At 42.7% G+C, this 23,205-nt stretch overlaps 1 protein-coding gene across 1 annotated transcript in view; it reads left to right on the top strand.

Annotated features, from left to right (window-relative positions):
• LOC115083340 (collagen alpha-1(XXI) chain-like) overlaps positions 1–23,205 on the top strand; it is a 178,615-nt gene that overhangs the window by 103,680 nt on the left and 51,730 nt on the right. Inside the window, exons 13-16 of the mRNA XM_029587142.1 lie at positions 10,407–10,478; positions 11,655–11,690; positions 21,622–21,666; positions 21,790–21,822. Coding sequence (XP_029443002.1) covers positions 10,407–10,478; positions 11,655–11,690; positions 21,622–21,666; positions 21,790–21,822 — 186 coding nt within the window. The remainder of the gene's footprint in view (positions 1–10,406; positions 10,479–11,654; positions 11,691–21,621; positions 21,667–21,789; positions 21,823–23,205) is intronic.

Raw genomic sequence — 23,205 nt, 5'->3', positions numbered from 1 at the left:
CACAGCCCTTACCCATTCAATTTAGGCCTAAACTGAAATTTATGAAGACTTACACCTCATCAGGAGCAGAAGTAAACATTCACCCCTTAGGTTGTCTTCTTCAAACAGTTTTCAAGTAGGAGGTAACAAAATCATGCAGTAGATTGGGAGTGGTGTCCTCAGGGGAAGTTCTATTTTAAGGCAAGGTGAGGCTGCCACCTCTGGCGGCAAAATCTGGGGAACAGCAAACAGAGTCACCCAAAAATTCTCCTGCGGTGGATGCCTCACTTGCCACAGACAATATGGTGTCTAAGTACCCACACAGCTGGATGTGAGGCCCAGTGGGGCCTGAAGTGTGATATGGCCACAGTGGAGTCCATCCCTCCACAGACAGTAGAGTAGGCCCAATGGAGCCTTAAGAGCAATATGACCAGGGCAGAGCCCATCTTGCCATAGCCAGAAGAGTAGGCCTGGTGGGGCCTCAAAAGCAGTGTGGCTGCGTCGGAGCCCATCCCACCGCATCCATCAGAGTAGGCCTGGTAGGATCTAAAAATAAGAGTAGCTGTAGTGGAGCCCATCCTGCTGCAGCTGGAAGTGCAGGCCTGCTGAGGCCTGAAGGAGTAGCGTGGCCACAGTGGAGCCCATCTCACTGCAGCTGTAAGAGTAGGCCCGGCAGGGCCTCAAGAGAAGCATGGTTGCTGCAGAGCCCATCCTACCGTGGCCAGAAAAGTAGGTCTGGTGGGGGCCCCACGAGCGGTACGGCCATTATGGAGCCCATCCTGCAGTGGCCAGAATAGACCCAGTGGGGTATGAAGAGAAGGGAGGTCTGAGCGCATGCACGTGTGTAAGACAGAGACCTTGGTTGTGTGGATGTGAGAGTAATTGACAGCCTGTGTGTGTGTATGAAAGTAAGTGAGAGCTTGTTTACATAGATGTTCTAGAATAAGAGAGTCTGTGTTTGTATGTGAGAGAGCAGGTGCATGAGCCTGTATACATGTGTGTGTGTGAGAGCCTGTATGCATGTGTGAGTGTATGTGTGAGAAAGCCTATATACATGTTTAGAGCCTGTATGCACGTGTGAATGCAAGTGAGAGAAAAGATGTGTGTAACAGCCTGAATGCATGTGTGTGTATGAGAGCTTGTAAGCATGTGTGAGAACCTGTATACATGTGTGAGTGCATATGAGAGAAAAAGTGTTTGAGAGAGCCTTTATGCATATGTGAGGGTATGTAAGAGAGCTTTATACATGTGTGAGTGTGTGAGTCTATATGTGTGTGGGAGAGAGAAAGCGTGCATGAGACCCTGTGTGTACATGCATTTGTGTATGTGTCTGTGTATGAGAGGAAGAGAGACTGTGAGGGTATGAAAGCATTGGTGTGTGTATGAGAGAAGCAGTGTGTGTATATATGTGTGTATTTGTGTAGCCCTCTCCCACACGATAATCTCAGGGTAACTGGAAATCTAAAGATCCCAGGTATATAGAAAGCAGGGAATTATTTTACCCATATAAATTTTAATTGTGGTGTTATTTGATGTCTACTGTTTTAAAATATTTTATTGTTTTTTAAAACCTTTTTGAAAATTTTTTAGTTTAATTATTGAATGATGTTCTTTTTGTCAGCTGTTTTGAAATATTTATTCTTTCTATTAGTATAGTTTTACTATTTTTATTGATGTGTTATATTTCTTGATTTAATTGTTGTTTTATGAGCAATGATGGTGTTTCTGTTACACTGCTTATAGAGTCTGGCTTCTTATGGTTTCCAGTTCAGTTTTTGTCTGCACATTTCTATTTACAGTTTATGGAATCTTTATTCTATATTTCGTGAGGGTCCGTTTGTGTTCTACATGCTTGGTATTCTGCTGGCATGTAATTTCTGTTTGTTGATCTATAGCTTCCTGGCTTGTTAGGGAGGGGTAATTGTGTTTTAGGACCTTGTGTAATATTTGTAGTATTGCCTTTTCATGGGTAAGATTGTTACTGTTTGAGTGCTATCAGTTAGTGCTGTTTTGGTATAGGAAATTTACTATATTATAGCTGTAATTCAGTTTATTCTTCGTTTTCTGAGGGCCATGTGGACATCAAACTTACATTAAATAGGTCTAATACCATATGGATTCCAAGTGTCTTTAGGCAGGGTTTTCCAGTTGGCACTATAGAAGTACACACAAAAATAATATACATGTTGTTGTGATATTTTTACCTCAGAAGACTATGAATGTCCATTTTCATGTAAAATCTATTATTTTAAAATATATAATTTTTAATTGTGTGTGGTGAGGGCTGGAAGGGAGGGGGTGCAAGGATCTAAAGTTTGCCCAGGGCACCTAATACTCTTGCACCGACCTGGAGAAAGTGCAGCACACACAGACCCCCCCCCCCCCCCCCCAGCTATTCACCTATTTTCCATTTCTCCAGGGGGCAAATACTGGAGAAAGGTGAGAGGCAGGTAGTAGGGTTCCTGGGAATGTAGTAGGGTTGCCATCTTCCTAGAAATATTACTGACACACTATCTGCCTCTCCTCTGGAAACTCTGACCCCCCTTCTTTCCACTTTCTGCAGGCTTTCAAATCACCAAAAGGGCCAGACTCCGAGGAGACTCCATGTTGGCCCTCTCAATGGTGTACCGAGAATCTCTGACACCCAGGGGCTAATGCATTTGTGTGCCTCGCCAGCGCACCCCCCCCCCCCCACCCATCCTTCTTGTACCGAGAATCTCTGACACCCAGGGGCTAATGCATTTGTGTGCCTCGCCAGCGCACCCCCCCCCCACCCATCCTTCTTGTACTGAGAATCTCTGACACCCAGGGGCTAATGCATTTGTGTGCCTCGCCAGCGCACCCCCCCCCCCCACCCATCCTTCTTGTACCGAGAATCTCTGACACCCAGGGGCTAATGCATTTGTGTGCCTCGCCAGCGCACCCCCCCCCCCCCACCCATCCTTCTTGTACTAATGTTTAATAGAGATGTGATTCGGCAGAACCTTTCGATTCAGCCTCTGTTATCGGCCCGCCATGGGAAATTTCGTTTTCCCGCGGTTTGGGCCGATTTTTTTCGGCCGCCCGAAAAATGGATTTTCCCGAAATTTCAGGAAAATCTGCTTCGCACATCCCTATAAATTAACTATAATCCCCCCACCCTCCTGACCCCCCCCTCCCCAAGACTTACTGAAAGTCCCTGGTGATCCAGCGGTGGTCCCGGGAGCAATCTCCCCCTCTCGGGCCGTCTTAAATGGCACGGGCCGTCTTAAATGGCGCGGGTCATCCATTGCTCCTACCATGTGACAGGCCGAACAATGGCACCGGTAGCCCAAGTCACATGGTAAGGGCAAAGGGCCCCCGGCACCATTTTCATTACTGGCAGCCGATGGCCGGAGAGGGGGAGATCACTCCTGGGAACCCTGCTGGACCACCAGGGACTTTCGACAAGTCTTGGGGGGGGTCGGAACAGTGGGGGTTTGTAATTAATTAAATTTAAAGGGTTGGGGTGGGTTTGGGGTTTTTCTTTTAATGTGCCCTTTCTCCCCTCCCCAAAAAGATAGGAAAACCACACAAAATTTCATGGGTTTTCCTTTCATTTTGTCAGCCCCCCGAAATGCAATGAAATAGGAAATATTGTCTTTATTCCCTATTTCGTTGCAAACAAATGCACATCCCTAATGTTTAAGGCCACAGAAAATCAGTGGTGTCTCTAGACAGAAGAATTTGGTGGAGGCAAGCCAAAAGGATATGTCCTCATAGCATGGCCCCCTGCATTAAAATTGGCTACAAAAAAGTCTCAGTAAGAAATTTCAAAGGGTCTTCTGCATAATTTTAAAAACCTGGCTAGTTTCACACTTCTAGTAAAACTACTATTAAAATTATTTGATAGCCTCATTCAACTAATTCTGTATGGCTAAGAGAGTGAAGTCTGGAATATATAGAAAGGGACAGAATGTCAATACAAATCCTGCACCTGTGCACCCACTGAAAATCCCCCAACAATGGAGCTTGGATGTTTCCCTTACAGCTCATCATACAAAAAATATTTTCAAATTCAGGTGTCACCTCACAGTAATAGCAGTACAAACACCTTCCATTGACAGACATGCTGTGAACTAACCCCACAAAAAAGATACTCAAAATCTATACAGCAAACCTATCATAATGTAACAGTAGTAACACCAAGGACTCAAACAACAAGAACCCTACCTGTGAAAAAGCAAGGGCAAATATTAAACTGGGTTCTAGAATACCAATACACCACCTACTGAGGAAACAAAACAAACCCGCTTGCTATAAAGCCCTACACATACCCTACACGCTAGCAGAATCGCTCACCTTGGTCACATGCATAGAACAGAGACAGACCCTCACCAAATATAGAATAAAGGATCACAAATTAGACAAAAACTGAAATGGAAACCCCAAGAAGCAGGATTCTGTGTGAAACATTGGAAAAACAGAATCACCATTCCTCATTAAACAAATAAACTCAAGAAACATAAAGCACCAAGTATAACTAATACAATAATATTTTATAACTACTGACAAATAGAATAACTTCTGTTAATTAAAATCATATACTTTTTTTTTTAATTTCCCAAGTACCAAAACAGCAAGCCCCTGCTGTCCATACCTGGGAATTCTTGATTTCCAGTCACCCTGAGATTGTTGAAGATTAGGATGTAGGGGTGGACACACAAACTTTATCCTCTCTCACACACATACTCGCATGTCCATTCTCTCTCACACATACACTGTTACAAACACACATATACACGCTCTTATACACACCCACAAGTTCTCTCTGTCACAGACACAGAAACACTCTCATGCACAGGCTCTCTCACCCTATCCCCTTCCACATACGCATACCCTGGATTGTCTCATACACACACACACTCTCAATCTCACTGGCTCCTCACACACACACACACACACACACACACACACACACACACCCTGGCAGGCTCCCAATCATTCTCACACTGCTCCCCCACTCCCCACCCCCCAGGCATGCACATATTCATTCTCACACATACCCCCAGGCAGGGTCGGAGTCAGGAGAAGAGCAGCAACCCACTCAGAATGTCATACCTGGCCCCTTTGAGTGGGAAAAGGGGTTGACCTGAGGAGCTTCACATGAGTCCAGAAGAAGGATGAATCCTTTAAGTGAGCCTGGGAGCATATACAGAGGGTGAATAGAAAGCTAGTCCTTGGAGCGCATGTTACAGATCCTATTCCTCCTTATTTTGTAATGAAAGGTGGGCTACTTTACTAAGTCACAAAGGGAAGTGGGGAGTGGGGAATTGATAGAACAACTCCTAGTTCCCAAACCATATTGCCAGAAAGTTATGCAATTAGCAACCAGCCACCTTCTAGGGGGGTCACCTGGAGGAGGAAAAGACCTGAGAGAAAATATGGGCACAGTTCTGTTGGCCAGATCTACATAAACAGGTCCAGCAGTATTGCCGGTCATGCTCTACCTTCCAACTCAAAAAGCCTGCAGGCATATGGGCGGCACCTCTGATACCAATGCCCATAACTGAGAGCCCTTTTGAAAGGGTGGGCATGGACCTTGTAAGGCCATTAGAAAGATCTAGGAAATAAATATATCCTCATCATTCTGGACTACGTTACAAGATATCCAGAGGCAGTACCACGAAGGGATATTAAGACCCTGATGGTGGCGACCGCTCTAAGGGAAGTTTTTTCACAATTTGGGCTGCCCAGGGAGATCCTGAGAGATCAGAGAACCCCATTCATTTCCAAGGTAATGAAACAACTCTGAACTTTACTCAAGGTAAAAACTCTGTGTATCTCGAGGTATCACCTGCAGATAAATGGCCTCAACAAGCGCTTCAATCAGATGCTCAAACATTGAGGACATTTGTGGATGAAGGCTGCAAGAACTGGGATGCATTGATACCCTACATGTTGTTTGCAATCCGCAAAGTGCCACAGAGTTTAATGGGGTTTTCCCCTTTTGAGTATGGGAGGAGACTGAGAGGAATCTTGGACATAGCTCACGAGACTTGAAAAGACGAAGGGAACCCTAGGCAGAACCTCATTGACTATGTTCTCTGAGTGCAGGATTACCTAAAAAAGGTGGGGGAGGTAGCCAACCTATGCCTAGAGAAGGTTCAGGCCACCCAAGCCTGAGGTTACGATCGTTCCAGAGTCCAAAAAGTATTCCAGCCAGGCACAGCATCCATGTCCTCCTTCCATTTTCAGAAAGCAAGTTGTTAGCATGTTAGCAAGGACCCTATGAAGTTTTGGAGAAATCAGGGCCTGTGAATTACAAAATAACTCAGCCAGATAATTGAAAGAAAGCACAAATCTACCATGAAAACCTCCTGAAGAAGTGGGTTGCACAGGAGTGTGGAGTGGTGCAAGAAGGAGAGTTTGGTCCAAATCTGAAGTGGACTGACCCCAGATTCTTTTCAGAGAGCAGCTGTCCACTGCACAGACAGCTGACATAAAGCATCTGGTGGAGCAAAACATGGAGATCTCAAACCTACCAGGTCATTCCTACCTGGTGCAGCATGGCATCATCACACCTCCTGGAGTTGTGGTATGACAATGACAGTATCGAATTACTGAGGCCAGGTGCCACATCATTGAGACTGAAGTGAAGGAGATGCTCCAGTTTGGGGTTGTGGAGGAGTCTAACAGTGGTTGGTCTTCACCCACAATGTTGGTGCCGAAGCCAGATGGAAGCAGAAGGTTCTGCATTGACTTTAAAAATATCAACGAGATCTCAAACTTTAATGCATATCCAATGCCATGAGTGGATGAACTGATTAAGCATCTGGGATCTGCCCAGTTCATCTCTACCCTGGACCTTATAAAAGGCTATTGGCAGGTATCGCTGATGCCAACTACAAAGGAGAAGACTGCATTCTCAAGGCTAGGGGGACTTTTCCAGTTTACCATTCTCCCATTTGGACCCCATGGCATCCCCACATCTTTTCAATGCTTGGTTGCCCACCTGCTCCATCCACATCAAGGGTACTTAGCCGCCTACTTAGATGAGATTGTGGTGTACAGCCCAGATCTGAAGACACAAATAAGCCAACAGGACGTGCTAACCAATCTGAGGAAATCAGGATTGATGGCTAACCCTAATAAATGTTTATTGGGAAGGCAAGAAGTCCAATATCTTGGCTACCCCTGGGGAAGATCAAGGTCTATCTGCAGACCCGGAAAATCAAGGCGATCACTCGGGTGCCAATCTCGCAAACAAAAGCAAAAGTGAGAGCATTCCTAGACCTTACAGGGTACTACAGAAGGTTTATTGCCAATTACTCGGAAAAGATGGAGCTTCTCACAAGGCTGTTGTTGAAGAAAGTAGCAGAGAAGGTCCAGTGGTCAGCTGAAGCAGAGAAGACCTTCTGCGTTCTGAAAGAGGCATTATGCTCCAAATCAGTCCTGATAAGTATGAACTTCACTGAACCCTTTACAGTGCAGACTAATGCCTCAGAAGAAGGCCTGGGAGCAGTCTAATCAGAAGAGATGTATGGTCAAGAACATCCTGTGGCTTACATTAGCCAGAAACTGATGCCTCGGGAGAGGTGTTGTTCAACAGTTGAGAAAGAGGCCTTGTACTACTACCTGCTAGGATGGCAGTTCATGCTCAAAAAGGGCCACCAACTGCCCCTATGGATAAATAGAAATAGGGAGTCCAATGCGAGGGTGATGAGATGGTTCTTGGACCTATAGCCCTTCAACTATAAAATATAACAGGGCAGAAAAGGAAAATACGAATGTGGATTTCCTGTTCAGAGAGGTGTCCCTGGTACAGGCAGGCATTCACCCAAATAAGGGTGAGCTGAGGGGAAGGTTATGTGAGGGAATATACCAAAAACTCACTCAAACCACCTTTAGGGACCAGCCATAACTATCTAGTCCAGTCCTTCTTAAGGATCAGCTGAGCAAGGGATTCCAAGTGAAGGGAGGCTCCCCTCATCATACTATAAGAAGTCAGGAACCAAAAGGGTTAGACAGGCCCTAGGGAGCAGCGGGAACTCACACTATGAGAAGACTAGCTATGTTTAATATAGATGTGCATTCATTTAAAATGAATGTGCAAAACACAACAAATAAGGCTGGTTTGTTTCATTCAGGGGGCCCCAAAACAAACATGGCTTGGCTGTGTTTTACCAGATTCAATAATAGCGGCAGTCCTTTGCATTTGTCATTGCAGTATAGTGCTTGTTCTGTAACAGCATTGGTCCAATATTTTTTGTGGGTGAGCATGCAGACTCTAGTAATGAGCAACCATTACACACACAAACAGTGTTTTTGGTTTAAAGCAATGCTATTTTCTAATTAATTTTTTAACATTCTTTACAGCATTTGAGAGCATTGTTTGTTAATAACACTGCGACACAGGATATAATTATCAACCAGAGGTATACACATTTTTTAATTAGATTAAATAATTACATACCAGAATTTCATTTATATTTTAATGTACATTTTATTAATACTAGCATCCTGTTTTTATTAACATATTACAGACCATTTGATGCATATTTACAATTTATAACCCGGACACTCAGAAATTCCAAAATGATAAAGCTGAGGTAAAGGCAATACATTTTTACTGTTAATAATTAATACTTCACCAGATACACAGTCAATATCACTTTTTAGTTTTATATGTTACACCACATATGTATATGTTACCATTTTATATGTGTATATTTATTTTTATTATGTTTTTATGATTTATATTTATTTATCAGTATGTCTTATTTGTTATATGTTGTAGCCCCTGACGCAGCCCCATTGTTAGAGGGCGAAACTCGGCCTGAGTCGGGCTTGTTTGAAAATTTTGTGTCTCTGTCCAATAAAGAAACCAGATCGGACATTTGGCTTCTAATTCTGTATTGTCGCCTCCAAAACAAATAAATGCATCAGGCCTAGAGCATAGGCCGAGTTGCAAAGCAGGGGCCGTGACCTATACTCAAGCACGATGCTGGCACCTCGGCCTAGGCCTAGGCCCAAAGCCAGGGCCTTGCCTAGGACATAGGACCTGCTTTGGGCTCTTGCCTAGGCCCAAGCATGATGTTAGGGTCTCGGCCTAGGCCCAGGCCGACGCCGGAACCTCGGCTGAAACCCCTCTCCGAACAAACTTACCTGATCTGTTGGGTATCCATGGAAGCAGCCAGGCCAGGTCCCGATGCCTGGTTCTCAGCCTAGGCCATATCCAGGATCCAGGCCCAATGCTGGGACCCAGCCCAGAGGCTGGGTCCTGACGCTGCGGCCCGGAGGCCTGGTCCTGACACCAGGACCTTAACCTGGACCCAGGCCCAACACTAGGTCCCAATGCTTGGGCCTTGGCCTAGGCTGGAGTCCTGACAATGCAGCTCAGCCTGGAGACAAGGCCCTGATGCCAGAGCATTGGTCCAGATCCAGGCCCAACATCAGGGCATAGCTTGGATTTCGGGTCCCGATGCCAGGGCCTCGGCCTAGGATGAAGCCCATGCCTCTGAGCAGCTCCAACACATCCAACAGCATCTTCTTTTCTTCAAGTGATGCTGTCCACTGGAGTCGTGCTGGTGTTAATTAACTCTGTGCCATTTTGATGTACAGAAAAAATAAGGGAGAAGAAAAAGGGTGGGTATGGGTGAGGCATAGGCCAACTCTTCAGGCATAAATACTTATTTTAAAATTGAACACCGCAGCGCACATTGTTTTGTTAACCGCATAACTTTACTTTTGCTCTTGATAAGGAGCAAGTCTGTAGATCTCACATTTTAGGGCTTACAGTACAGGTTGAGGGGACTGGGTCAACTAGGGTGTATGCAGGATGAAGAACCAGAGGGGGAGGGAGCTTAGGGCAGGTCAGACATGGCACACTGTCAAGGAGGGAGATTTTTTTTTCCTAACTCTCTTTTGTTCCTCTGACTTAATATTGCCACGATATTAAGTCGGAGGAAGTACAGAAAAGCAGTATTTTATGGTTTTCTGTACAATTTTTGGGGGCGCTCAGAAATGAACACCTGCTCCGGGCAGGCTTTAATTTCTGAGTGCAAAAATGTGCGTATTGGACGCATATTTTTTTTTTTTTGCATTGAGAGTGAATAACTAATAGCCTCATTCACATGCATTTACACATGAAGAGCATTATTAATTTCCCAGTGCGTTGGACGCACGTTGTGGAGGCGCTAATCCCCTTATTGCTTAAAGAGATTTGGTTGCGCCTACAGAACCCGCGTCCAACTGCAGGTTAAACAGTGCGCTCAGCTGCACTGTTTTGCATCGGCCCCAAAGATATTATATGCTCCTTGACCAAAGAACTGATTTTTCTGTGCACACTATGGCAGGTCAAATCTACCAGCATGCTAAAAAATAAATGAAAGGACCAAGATTATTTCATTTTTACTAATAGCGTTTGCAAATGAAAATGTCTTTTTCTATACTTTGGCTTTTCATAGGGCTCAAAAGGAGATCCAGGAATTTCTGGCCAGCCCGGTTCCATGGGGTTTCCAGGACAAGTAGGGCAGAAGGTACTAAAATGTATATTTTGAACAGATAATATTCAAAACACCAGGAAACTCAAGAATGGATTAAGTGCAGACTCAAGCACCTGCCTTTGGGGGTGGATGGGGGAATAGGGAGATGGCCAATGCTTAATGACAGTTCTTGGTCCTGACATGATGCAGCATTATTAATCCGACTTGTGGTGTTCTGATGCTGCATAATCACAGCATGGCTTTAGTACTTGCAGTTTTGCCTTGCACAGTTTTTGTTTTTTCCCTATGGATTATTTTCCCTTCCTGAAGCTGCAGGAAATTCAGAATATGCACATTTTGTATCAACAATACTATCACTAATGAACCAAAGAGTGAAATAGTAAAAAGTATCCCAAAAGTGTGATCTCACTCAGAAAAAATGATATATGAAGGAGTTGAAAGATGAAGGCAGTGAACTGTAAGCACCAGTGCACTTTGACCACCTCAGGTCTTCCTCTGTGCAACCCTTAACGTCGATCCCACATTACAATGTTTCGGAAAATATTCCTTCCTCATATTGTACTGTTTAACCAATCTGTTTAACCAGATTGTTGGTGAAGACTCTAAATAGCCTATCGTAGGTCAGGCAGTATAATATTGGAAATGCAAATATAACTGGTACTCCTGAGAAAGGAATATTTTCCGAAACATTGCAATGTGGGGTCGGAGTTAAGGGTTGCACAGAGGAAGACCTGAGATGGTCAAGGTGCACCGGCGCTTACTGTTCAGTTCACTGCCTTAATCTTTCAACTCCTTCATATTCAAGATAAGTCGACTTATAGTTTATTTGCAAAACAAAAAAATATATATATATAAATTAACAGTGTTGGCTCACAAGGATCTACATAGTGACCGATGATTATATCTTAGCACATTCTTTGATCAGGAGCTCGAAAGTGTTCATGCCTGTCAAGTGTTATATGAGGGTCACTTTTAATTTCTCATTGGTGTGTTTATTTACCAAAACTATAACTTTTTGTATTAACAGCACAAGCAAACTGGATTGCTGGCTTTTTACACATTCATTTTAACCTACTTTTGCCCAAAATTTTAATCTGATCCCACATTCTCAACGTGTTGGAATTAAACAAAAGGTCTGAAGTGAATGGAGATGTTTTAAATAATTGTAAGTGTGCAATTTTGTTAAGTAAAATTTGTAATGTCTTGCAGGGTGCAGTGGGAGATGCTGGAAGAAAAGGAAACCAGGTGAGACTTTGCTGCAGAAAACGTTTTATTTTGTGTAGCCCCTCTTCTAGAGGTTGCTGTTAAGAAAGGGGTCACACTCAGTACCAGGACATGGTCTGGGCAAAGTCTCTCCAAACCCTGGTGTAGATTCTCCAAGTTGGGGAATGATATACTCCAGGGCCCAAGGAGTTGCATAAAAGTCTCTGACTGGGTGTAGGATAAATCTCTTGGTCTCTGTAATTCTCTATGCCAACAACAGTCTGATATTCAAGTAGGATGTTCCAAATTAAGTTCAACTTATCCTTGGTAATCAGATCACACCAAGCACATGTTCTTTATGTAACTTCCATAATTATTTCACTAAACAAAAGCCAACTTGATCTGTGTCTGTGGTCCCTTAGTAGTTTCCCCAGGCTCCCCTTTCTTCATGTTAGTGGAATGTTAGGCCACACAGAGTGAGTCGAAATGTACATCCTATCCCTGATAGATCTCCCCTTCCAAATACCGGTGATCCCTTGCTTGAATCCAAAATCTCCAAACCTTTCCTTTCCTGTTTCTCCTTCGTAGAAACTCCAGTGGGGGAGGCTTAGGTCTCTCCTCTCATCCTGCACATGGTATTTTTTCTACATCTCCTAAAAGTCGCTGGGATCCTTCAAAAAGAGAAATATGCTACCTTTTCTCTTACTCCTCTTTCACTGACAGGAAGAGTAGACAGAAAGCTTCCTTCCAAATAAAACTTCCAGGCACTCAAAAGTACTGAAAAACCTCACAACAATATCAGTCAGAATATGTGAATTTCTTATTTCCTAACCTATTCAGCAAAGGTTTCGAGCTAATACTGAGTGAGACTAGGAGAACTACAAATGATAGATCGTCTTACTTCATCTTCTAAACAAAAATGTCATGCTGAACCTAGGGGTCACCTGCTAATATGCAGGCATAAAAATACCATCGCAGTAAACTCCAGTGGGGGTGCTGTGGCAAGATGGTACATCCCTCTACTTTAGGGGTGGCCATCTCCAGTTCTCAGTAGTCACAAACAGCTCTGGTCTTCAGGATATCCACAAAGAATATGCATGAGGTACATTTGCATGCACTGCCTCCCAATTATGCAAATCTATCTCATGCAAATTCATTGTGGATATCCTGAAAACCAGACCTATTTGTGGCTCTTGATGACCAGAGTTGGCCACCCCTGCCCTACTGTTGTGCTGCATGGTCCTAACATTAGGCCAGAATTATAGTGGAGATCCAGTGGGATCTCTACATTAGCAAGCAGATAGATTATATTTCTAACCATTCAGTTTAGGAATGTATCCTAACTACCAAGAAACAATAGCAAATACAGTAAACCTTCAAGTTGATTGTACTTTTTATAAGGAAATGCATTATCAGCTGCATTAGCGTAGTGGCACATTGCCACATTAAGATTTTCTTAATAAACTGCAGAAATGGCATGCTGGCAACGTCAGCCAGCATGAAACTCAGCTGGGTCAGGATTCTCAACCTCATTTTTCTTGTGATGTGCCATTAGTTCTTTACACTTTAGAATGGTACCTGAAAGCGTCAAGATAAGTACTTCTGTTGCCCTAATTGAAAATGTATTTGGACTTTTTTCAATTATTGACTATTTTGGGAATCAGGGTCTGAGATTTATTTTTTCATTTGAATTGCAAAGTAAAAATCTTTTAAAAAAGATGTATCAAGGAGCGATGATTATAAACAACTGTTTTCGGTAGGTGTCTCACCTGTATTGAAGTTTTATATATATTTATATAAGCACTTCTTGATACTCTTCCTTTTCTCTATGGATTTTCATTACTTTGTTTGTCACCTTTCAATTTATTTGTTAATCTGATGATTGCCCTGATTTCTTCCCTGGTATATTTTTATGCTGGCAACATCAACATACCCGACAGAGCATGCCTATAAACTACACATCGATGAAGTGGATGTTATGGGTGTGGCCAGGTCTCAACTTCTGAGACAAGCAAAGCAACCCATTAAAAGGCTGTACCAGCTAATTTTGGTTCTTAAGAGGTTTATTTGTTAAATACTGCTGCATATCACATACACAATCAAAAAAGTAAAAGTCAGGCTAGAAAGCAGATGCTTTCACCTTATTCACTAAGATTTGTCTATTCAGCTCGATCACATCTAAACATTTTCATTTCCGTCCTTTTTGGTGCGGTAATTCTTAGATATTGCGCAATAGATTTCACAACTGGATGCCATCCCAAGAAATTTTTAGCATGAACTCTACTGAACCAACCTGAAAAAGTGGTTAAAAAAGAAGAGAACAAAATATATAATACAGTAGTAATAAAAGTAAAATAAAATTACAAAGGACAGTAACTACTACTACAGTCATTTCTATAGCAGATTTTGGTGCTGGTTGGTGTTGTCTATAGTCCGTTTACATTTCTGCCGTAATGGAAACATACAACATGTTTTTCTAGTATGGCTACTGTTCCTCTTTTTTCCCCCAGGATTATATGGAGATTTTCCTGCTCATGTTTTGGTGGGAGGACTGTGATTTTCTGTTTGTTTTGGGAAAAGTGCATCTCTGCTATCCTTGTATTTTGCCCAGTGTAGGAGGAAATGCATTTCTGGTTCTGTTTCACCAGTATATCTACCTGCAGAGTCTGATTTCTTGGGATATCCATTTCAATTTTTGTCTGCACATTTCTAATTTTGGGTCCTTTATTCTATATTTGGTGAGAGTCTATGTTCTGCGTGTGTGTCCAAGGTGAGATATTCTAGCATGTAGTTTCTCTACAGGGATCAATATGAGTCTAACATGGTTTGAGAGAAGGAAATTTTCCTGCTGGTAGGTAAATGAACTGTAACGTGTTTGTGACTACTGCTACAATTATTACCACTTATCATTTCTGTAGGACTGCTAAATGTACATAGTGCTGATTAGTAGAATATCCCTTGATCCAGACATATTTAAGGTATCTAGACCAAGGCTCCTGTTCTTCCATGATTCCATGGCCAGAGGAAGTTCCATAAAATCTGCCCCTTCTTGTGGAATTTACCTGTCCCAACAGAATCATCATGGAAGACCAGGGAAACAAATCAGGCTGTAGAGGTAGAAACTGTCATGCAGTACTTTCTTCTTCTCTCCCCCTGCCACCGTACACTGATGTTAGGCCATGTCTTCTTCCTCTGCTGTGTGGGGACCAACAGCTGCTTTGAATGCATAGCTATACAGTGTTCCACATAATTCAAAGCAGCAGTCAGGTCATGGGTGACAGAGGAGGAGGACATGATCTGAATTAATGCTGCTCTCCTCCTCTTCCTGCTGCTGGATCACTGAGAAAAGTAGAGTTGCTTACTTGTAACAGGTGTTCTCCGGGGACAGCAGGATGTCAGTCCTCATACATTAGTGTCATTCTCCAATGGAGCCCAGCCCAGAAAACTTATGTAAAGGTTTTTAGAACTGTGACTGAGCATGCCCACGCATGCCATTATGCCATGCATCCATGTGGAGTCCCTCAGCCATGTATTTTAGCAGAAAAAACACAGAAATCAACTCCATGGGGAGGTGGGTGGATTTCATGGAGACTGATATTCCGCTGTCCTCAAAGAACATCTGCTACAGGTAAGAAACTCTGCTTTATCTGAGGACAAACAGGATTGCAGTCCTCACACATGGGCAATCCCTAGCTACAGGCTGCCTCCAGCGAAAAAAGAAGGAACAATAATAACATGTGACAGTGGGCAGAGCAATATTTTTGTTTGCAACTATCCTTTTTTTTTTTAATGTACCTTGCCTAGAAGAAGCATCCTGGAACAAAAACAGGCCCTAGGAGGGAATGGAGTTGTGTTCTACACCTCAAACAAATTCCTCAGGACAGACTGGCCAAACCTTCTGTCACATGGGCCATTCCTGCCAAACAGCAGTGAGATCGGAATGTATGGAGGGAACTCCACTTCACAGCCATAGAGACCAATTGCAGGGGAGCCACCAATGCTGCCATGGTTCAGACAGAATGAGCCTTGACATGGCCCACCAGATTCAGCCCCACATGAGCATAACCAAAGGAGATGCAATCTGCTAGCCAATTATATAAAATCTGTTAGGCAATGGCTATCTCCGAATCTGTTAGTATCAAAAGAAGCAAAAGGTTTGGTGGACTTTCTATGGGCTTCAGTCTGCTCCAGGTAGAAGGCCATGGCTCTCTTGCAGTCCAAACTATGTAGTGTTTGTTGACATTGCAGGACATGTGGCCTGGCAAAGAATATTGAAAGGATGATTGATAGGTAAAGATGGAATTCTGAAACCACCTCAGGCAAAAACTTTGGATTGGTATGTAAGACTATCTTATCATGATAAAATGTGATATAAAGTGAATAAATCACTAGAGCCTGAAGCTCACTGACTCTGTATGCTGAAGTGACCACTACCAAAAAATACGACCTCTCAGGTCAGGTATTCTAGGTCACAGGAATGCAGTGGCTCAAAGAGAGCTTTCATCAGCTGCAATAGAGCCATGTTGAGGTCCCAAGATTCAGTGGAAGGCCTGATGAGAGGCTTCAGATGAAGCATGCCTCGCATAAACTGGACGACTAAAGGTTGTACGTAAACAGGTTTACCTTTTGCATGGTGATGGTAGGCACAAGTTGCACTAAGGTGAACTCTTACAGCCAGCTCCAGGTAGATATAGAAAGCGATTAAGTAGTTTTTGTGTGCAGCAGGAGAAAGGATCTAAGGTCTTATGCTCACTTCCCAAAGCAAACCTCCTCCTCGTAAATCCATAGCAATTTCTTTAAGCCAAAAAGACTTGAGGCATATCCTCAGAGAAATCAAGGGGTTGCAGGGTCAACCTCTCAACATCCAGGCAGTGAATGCCAGGGACTTGGCATTGGAATGATGCAACCTACCCCGATCCGGAATGATGAGATCTGGGGAAGTCTGCTTGGTTCCCTGATGGACATCTCCTTGAGGAATGGGAACCAAATCTGTCTCAACCAAAAAGGAACTTCAACAGAGCTTTTGCAACTAGCAGAATCTGAGGATACGCATACAACAGACTCTTGCCCCACTTAGGGCAAAGGTATTCATGGCTAGTTTGTTCTACCCTCTTTCTGGAACAAGAATGAGATCTACCTGTTTTGAGAGGACACAATCCGATCTACCATGGATGTGCCCCACTGGTAGAATATCTGGTCTACCTCCCCTCAGTTCAAGGACCATTCGTGGAATTTCAAGGATCGACTCAATCTATCTGCCAAAACTTTCTCCACACCAGTCAGGTATGCAGTCATGAGAACTGTCTCTTAAGAGATAGTCCAATCCTATGTTTGGACAATCTCCAGATACAGAAGGTATGATGCCATGCCTCCCTGCTTGATGATGTAATACATCACAACCTGGTTGTCCATTTACACCAGGATGACCTTGTGGGACAACTGAGCTCTAAAAGCCTTTAGAGCGTTCTGGATCACACTTAGCATTAGGAAGTTATCTGATTGAACTTCTCCTAAGGAGACCAAAGTCACTAGATGCAGAGCCTCTCTACATGAGCTCCCCAGCCTAGATTGGACACAATGTTGTAAGCACAATTTGGATCAGAGAATTTTGGAAGATGATGCCTTGACCAGATTGGTATTGTCCCACCACCAGTACAGGGAATCTTTTAATGGTTGTGTGAAATTAATACTATCCCATAGGCTTAATTGGCTTAAAGTCACTGTAACCTAAGGGTCCACTGGATTTGCCTCATATGGAGGCAAGCCAAGGGAATTACATGTACAGTTGATATCAGTGCTTCTTTGATTTCCATCAAGACCTGACACTGTAACTTCTTGATGCCAGTGTTGAAGAGGCAGAAACTAGTGCCTTCTTCAATTGGGAAGAGCCAGACAATGTCCTCTCTCCAGGTTCTCTAATGACCATTGGCACTGCAAAAATCAATGCTCCCCTAATGCTAATGATGCTACCTCCACTGATGCCGCTCCAAGATCCCTCGATGTTAATGCCTCCAATGCCGATGCCAGTGAATCAGACTTCTCTTGCCCAAAATGTTTCTCCATCAGTTCCAATCAGAACTGGTGACTTTTCTGGGACAAGGTCATGCATTTGTGATATCCATGGACATCATACAATGCCCCCAGGCACAGGATACATCATGACAATCCATGATAGACATAGTCGTGCCATCCTGGGGGTATCATTGTAACTTGCTAGACACGTTCAACTGTTCTGCCTTGGAGGAGAAAAGTCACCTGGAAGGAGAGCATCATGTTGATGAGGCAAGAAGCAATCCTGTAGCTAGGATCTGCCCTCAAGGTGATGTAGTATCCTCTCACACCAAGGATTGGTCTCCAGGAGTATGTGCCCATGAAGGAAGGGTTAGGAAGGCCATTGTAGTTGGTGATTCCATTATTAGGCAGGTTGATAGCTTGGTAATTAGTGGACATGAGGATTGCTTGGTAACTTGCCTGCCTGGTGCGAAGGTGGTGGCCCTCATGCATCACATAGGTAGGATTTTAGATAGTGCTGGGGAGGAGCTGGCAATTTTGGTACATGAGGGTACCAATAACATAGGAAAGTGTAGGATGGAGGTTCTGAAAGCCAAATTTAGGATTTTAGGTAGAAAGTTGAAATCCAGAACCTCCAGGGTAGCATTCTCAGAAGTGTTCCTCATTCCACTTGCAGGACCCCAGAGGCAGGCAGAGCTCTAGAGTCTCAATGCATGGATGAGACAATGGTGTAGGGTAAAGGGTTTTAGGTTTGTTGTGAACGGGCCATCCAGTGCTCCTACCATGTGACAGGGGCCGGCCAATGGCACGGATATCCTGTCACATGGATATCCCAGGACCCCCACTGGACCACCAGGTACCTGTAAAAAGTTTTTGGGGGGTCAGGAGGGTGGGGGAATTTAAGGGATTAGTTTTAAAGGGTTGGGGTGGGTTTAGGGGTTATTTTTGTGTGCCGTTTTTCCCGCCCTCCCCCAAAACGATAAGAGAACCCCCATGAACAATATCGAGGGGTTTTCCTATTGTTTTGGGGGAGCCCCCGATTTCTGACGATTTTGAAAATATCATACGATATTTTCAATCGAAGCCCGATTCACATCCCTATTAGTTAGCGTGGCAAGTTTATTGTTGTAATACACAAACGAGGCAGCTAGCAGCACGTTAGGTAGTCACACGATGGTGAAGGGTTTAATTGTAGGGTTAATGTCACAGCAGAAAGGGGGATGCAGTTACCTGGGCCGGAAGGGGCATTTCAGATGTGGTGCAGGCGGGCATCACAGTCCAAGTCAGCAGTGGACTGGCACCTTGGGTGGCGCGGTCAGTACCCTGCAGGTCAGCAGTCCCCTTTCTTGAAGCCATAATAAATCAGACCCTGCAAAAGGGTGACCTTGTTGGTTATGGTCTGTTCTGCCAGATGGTAGGCATGTCATGTGTTGTGTCGAGGAATCCTGATATGGGGCCTCTTTATCCCGGAGTATGTGTTGGGATTGTGGCTTGGCTAGGGTGATCTACATTCATTCATTCATTCACTAAGGGGGGAGCATAAGGGTAATGGTATCCCCTTGCTCCCCCACCTCCTTGAATCTTGAGAAAGCTTGCCCTGGGAGTTTTTCCACTAAAGTCTATATTATCACGTGCTGGAGGCAAACAACAGAAGGAAAATGGTGGGGAGGTGGGAGTGATTTCTGGGGTGTGGATGTTATGTTATGATGTGATTCCCATATACACAGATCCTTTTGATTTCCCCTTATCTGGTGCATTTTGTGGCACATTATTTACAATTTATCATCAGCCTGGAGTTAACATTAAAAATAAGTCATTATTTCCTTTGCAATATGACTGTTGGAGGTTATCATAGTTTACTGAAAGGTCCCTGAATACCAAAATTAATGGTGTTTCTACATTTGAATGCTGTTTCTATTTTATGCAATATTCTGGCTCATTATTATAAAAAATATGCAAGATTCCCTGCTTGGCAAGGCTATTTCCATATCTTTGTTTTTTCTCATGGGAAACTTATCACTGCAGTGAAAATGGGTTTTCCACATGATATGTCCTTGTATGTAACAACACCTTATTGATTACAGCAATTAAATCCTTTATCACCGTTTAATGACTAGACCCTTACAGGTCCAAAATGCCTTGCCCTTTATTGCAGTCAGTGTGCTGTAAACCCTCTGTGAGGGCACATCTTCCAGAGGCTCTGTAACTGCTTCTCCATCAGGAGAGGTGGCCTCCTTCAGGTTAGTTTGTACAGAAGTCTGAACTCTCCTGGAGCTTCTACCTTGGCCTTTGGTGGTCTGCCAAGACCCTAATAGAAAATAATAATTTTTAAAAAGCAAAATGAGAGATTTGTAATGTTGAAGTAAATCAGTTCTGATCTCCCATATTTACATGCAAATTGCTTGATAGACTCAGAAGGCAATGATTGCAGGCTGTGTAGAAATTAGGGATGTGCAATCGTTTTTCCCCGAATTAGGCAATGTCAATGAAATTGCCTAATTCGGAATGGTTCGGACGAACCAAAAAACAATTTAATTTTTTCCAAAATTTCGGAAAAAATTCATTTTTTAGTTAGTGCGTGCTAACTCCCGATAGTGCGCACTAACTCTTCCAGGTTAGTGCGCACTATCGGGAGTTAGTGTGCACTAACCCGAAAATCAGGGCCCCCCCAAAAAAAACCCGAACCGCGGGAAAAATGAAATTCCCACTGGGGGGGGGGGGGGGGGGCCCGAAATGAAGCCCAACACAAAATTTTTACCCAAAGCACATCTCTAAGGAATACATACTTTTGTATAAAACTACTGAAGAGATGGTTACCCAAGGAAGGAAGTGTCTTGGTTCTTCTCTGATAGGCAGCTCTAGGTGAATGAGACTTTTATAAGAAGTCCCTTTATGGGTTACCAGTTCTACTTAGAACCCCATGTCACATAAGTTTAACATATCAGTGTTCCTTAGAGTTGATACATCATTTTGAGCTCAGTTAATTATTTATGAGATCAGAGCCATTCAGTAACTAAGAAATATATTCTTAAAAAAGAAGAATATAATTTTTATTTTACATGAGGAAAGTATTTAATTGAGCAAGTCATATCACAGATACAAAAAAATATAAATGGTTTCTTACCAAATATAAGTTAAATCGATTGAGGTCTTAGGCATGCCATACTCAGGTTAGAACAGCAGCCTCGAGCGTCTGGATTTCATGGTAAATATACTCTTTGTCTTGCTGACCTTTATGGCTTATACTAATTCTATTTCAATATAAGTCAAGTTAAACTTTCTCAGAGACATCTGGCCTCGTGTTCTAATTACTTAACAATTACATATATGTCAGGTTACATGTCCAGGAAAATTTAGCTATAAAAATTCTTTAATCTTTACATCAGATGTGCTTTGTCGAGACACCTGTGTGCCTTGATCTTGCTTCATCAATCTGTCTAATTGACAGAAGAGCACCTGAGTACAGATAAAGTAATGTCAAAGTACTATAGACATTGAGCATCTAAAACTCCTAATGATTAAATATGTGAAATACTATTTGAAATAGGCATATGTCTATACTAATTGCAGAAGGTCAAAAGACATCATCATTTGTCTAGAATTCAGTGCTAGTTAAGACACAAACTCTGGGAACTTTGCCAAGCTAGAATACATCAATAATAAAGGTCATTCTCTGTTGCTTATCTTTAAAAAAAAAGTGCTGGCTATTTTCCCAGTTCTAACAACTGCATGTGTTCCATGGGAGAGATAAGAAGAGGAAGAAAAATTTAAATTGAATGAAATGAAACTAAAAACAGTACAACACAGGTCATTTCAGAGGTTCAGAATGATTCAAGGGTTACTGATTTTCATACTTCTGTGTTTTAGAGGTACAGGGGACCTAGACATCATGTAAGGAGTGATAATGTTGTCCCAGATTTTCAGAAGATTTTTAAGGTGTGTTTCTTCTGTTTGATTTAAGGGTATGAAAGGGGAAGCTGGAAGCTCTGGTGCTCCAGGGTTGAAGGTATGAACACTCATTATTTCTTCACCTGTTTTGCATAATTTACTGGTGAGGAATTATAACCTGGTCATTTGAATACTGAATCAATGGTAAATTCCACTGTTCTTTCTCTCTACCTCCACATAGGGTGAAGATGGTATAAAAGGAGCAAAAGGAGAGGTAGGGCAGTGATAAATGTTTATTTATTTATTTATAAAATTGATATTCTGCTCTCAGCAAAGCTGTCTGATGTGGAGTACAAATCAACATAAAGTCTCATAAAAACTATTAAAACAACATTATAAAATGAATACGTTAATAACACATTCATGTAAAACAAAATCTGTCTGCACATCATGTTTAACGCTCAAAGTTAAGGACAACTCTAACACAATAATCAACAAAAGCTTCCTGAAATAACAAGAGTTTTACACACTTCTGAAATTTCTTTGTCATTTTCTTTCCTTAACACCCCTGGAAGATTGTTCCACAGGGTAGGCCGCTTCCAAGTATTCATTAATCGACACTCTCTAATCAAGGGAACAATCAAAAGGCCTTGCTCACTTGATCGCAATACTCTCTCTGGCTCATATGGATTAACAAATTCCTTAAATAACTCAGTCCAGTTTGTAAATGGGCTTTAAATACCAGCATGATGCATTTAAATTTCACTTTCTGGACAATGGGTCACCAGTGTAATTTTGACAATATTGGCGTTATATGACTTCTCACTGGGACTCCTCCTATAGGTCTCGTGGCCGAGTTTTGTATTAGTTGTAATATTCTAGCTGCATTTTTTGGCAGCCCATTGTAAATGTTGTTACAATAATCCAATGTTGTGAGAACCAAACTTTGCTCCACTATTTGAATATCATCTTATCTCAGTATATAACACAAATACCACACCACTCAATTTAAAATAAGCAGCTTTCATCACTTTTCTTAACTGTGGATTAAAAGATAAATCAGCATTTAAAATAATCCCTATGCCCCTCAGTTCTATATACAGAGAGATTCACTCGAAAGAGGCCCCAAATATTCTGCTGTAACTTCTGTTAGGATGAAGCAAACTGAACCAAAAAAATACGCTACATATCTTGACATATGTGTAATCTTTTGCATTACATGCGATGCTGGAAGTGATCACCGTTTTCCGCCAGACACATTTCGACATGGAGCTCCATGTTCCTGAACATGTCTGTGAGCACATTGGGGGGAATAGCAGCAATTTCACGTTGGATGTTTTCCTTCAAATCTTCCACAGTGTGAGGCTTGTTCCGATAGACTTTTCCTTTGAGCATACCCTAAAGGAAGAAGTCTGGAGGTGTCAGATCCGGCAACCATGGTGGCCAAAGCCCCTTTGAAATTACCCTGTTGTCGAAAAAGGACTCAATTTCTGCTATGCTCTTTGCCGATGTAATACACTTTGCTCCATCTTGCTGGATGTAACCTTCTGTTAACTCACGATCATCCAGTTGATTCACAAACTGTTAAAAAATGTCCAGGTACACATCAGTGTTCATGGTAGTGTCAAAGAAAATGGGGCCTATGATGCGTAATCAG

The sequence above is a fragment of the Rhinatrema bivittatum genome, chromosome 2, assembly GCF_901001135.1.
Source record: "Rhinatrema bivittatum chromosome 2, aRhiBiv1.1, whole genome shotgun sequence".
In the NCBI taxonomy this organism is placed as follows: domain Eukaryota; kingdom Metazoa; phylum Chordata; class Amphibia; order Gymnophiona; family Rhinatrematidae; genus Rhinatrema; species Rhinatrema bivittatum.
Note: the sequence above shows the minus strand (reverse complement) of the source record. Positions and strands in the feature narration are given on the sequence as shown.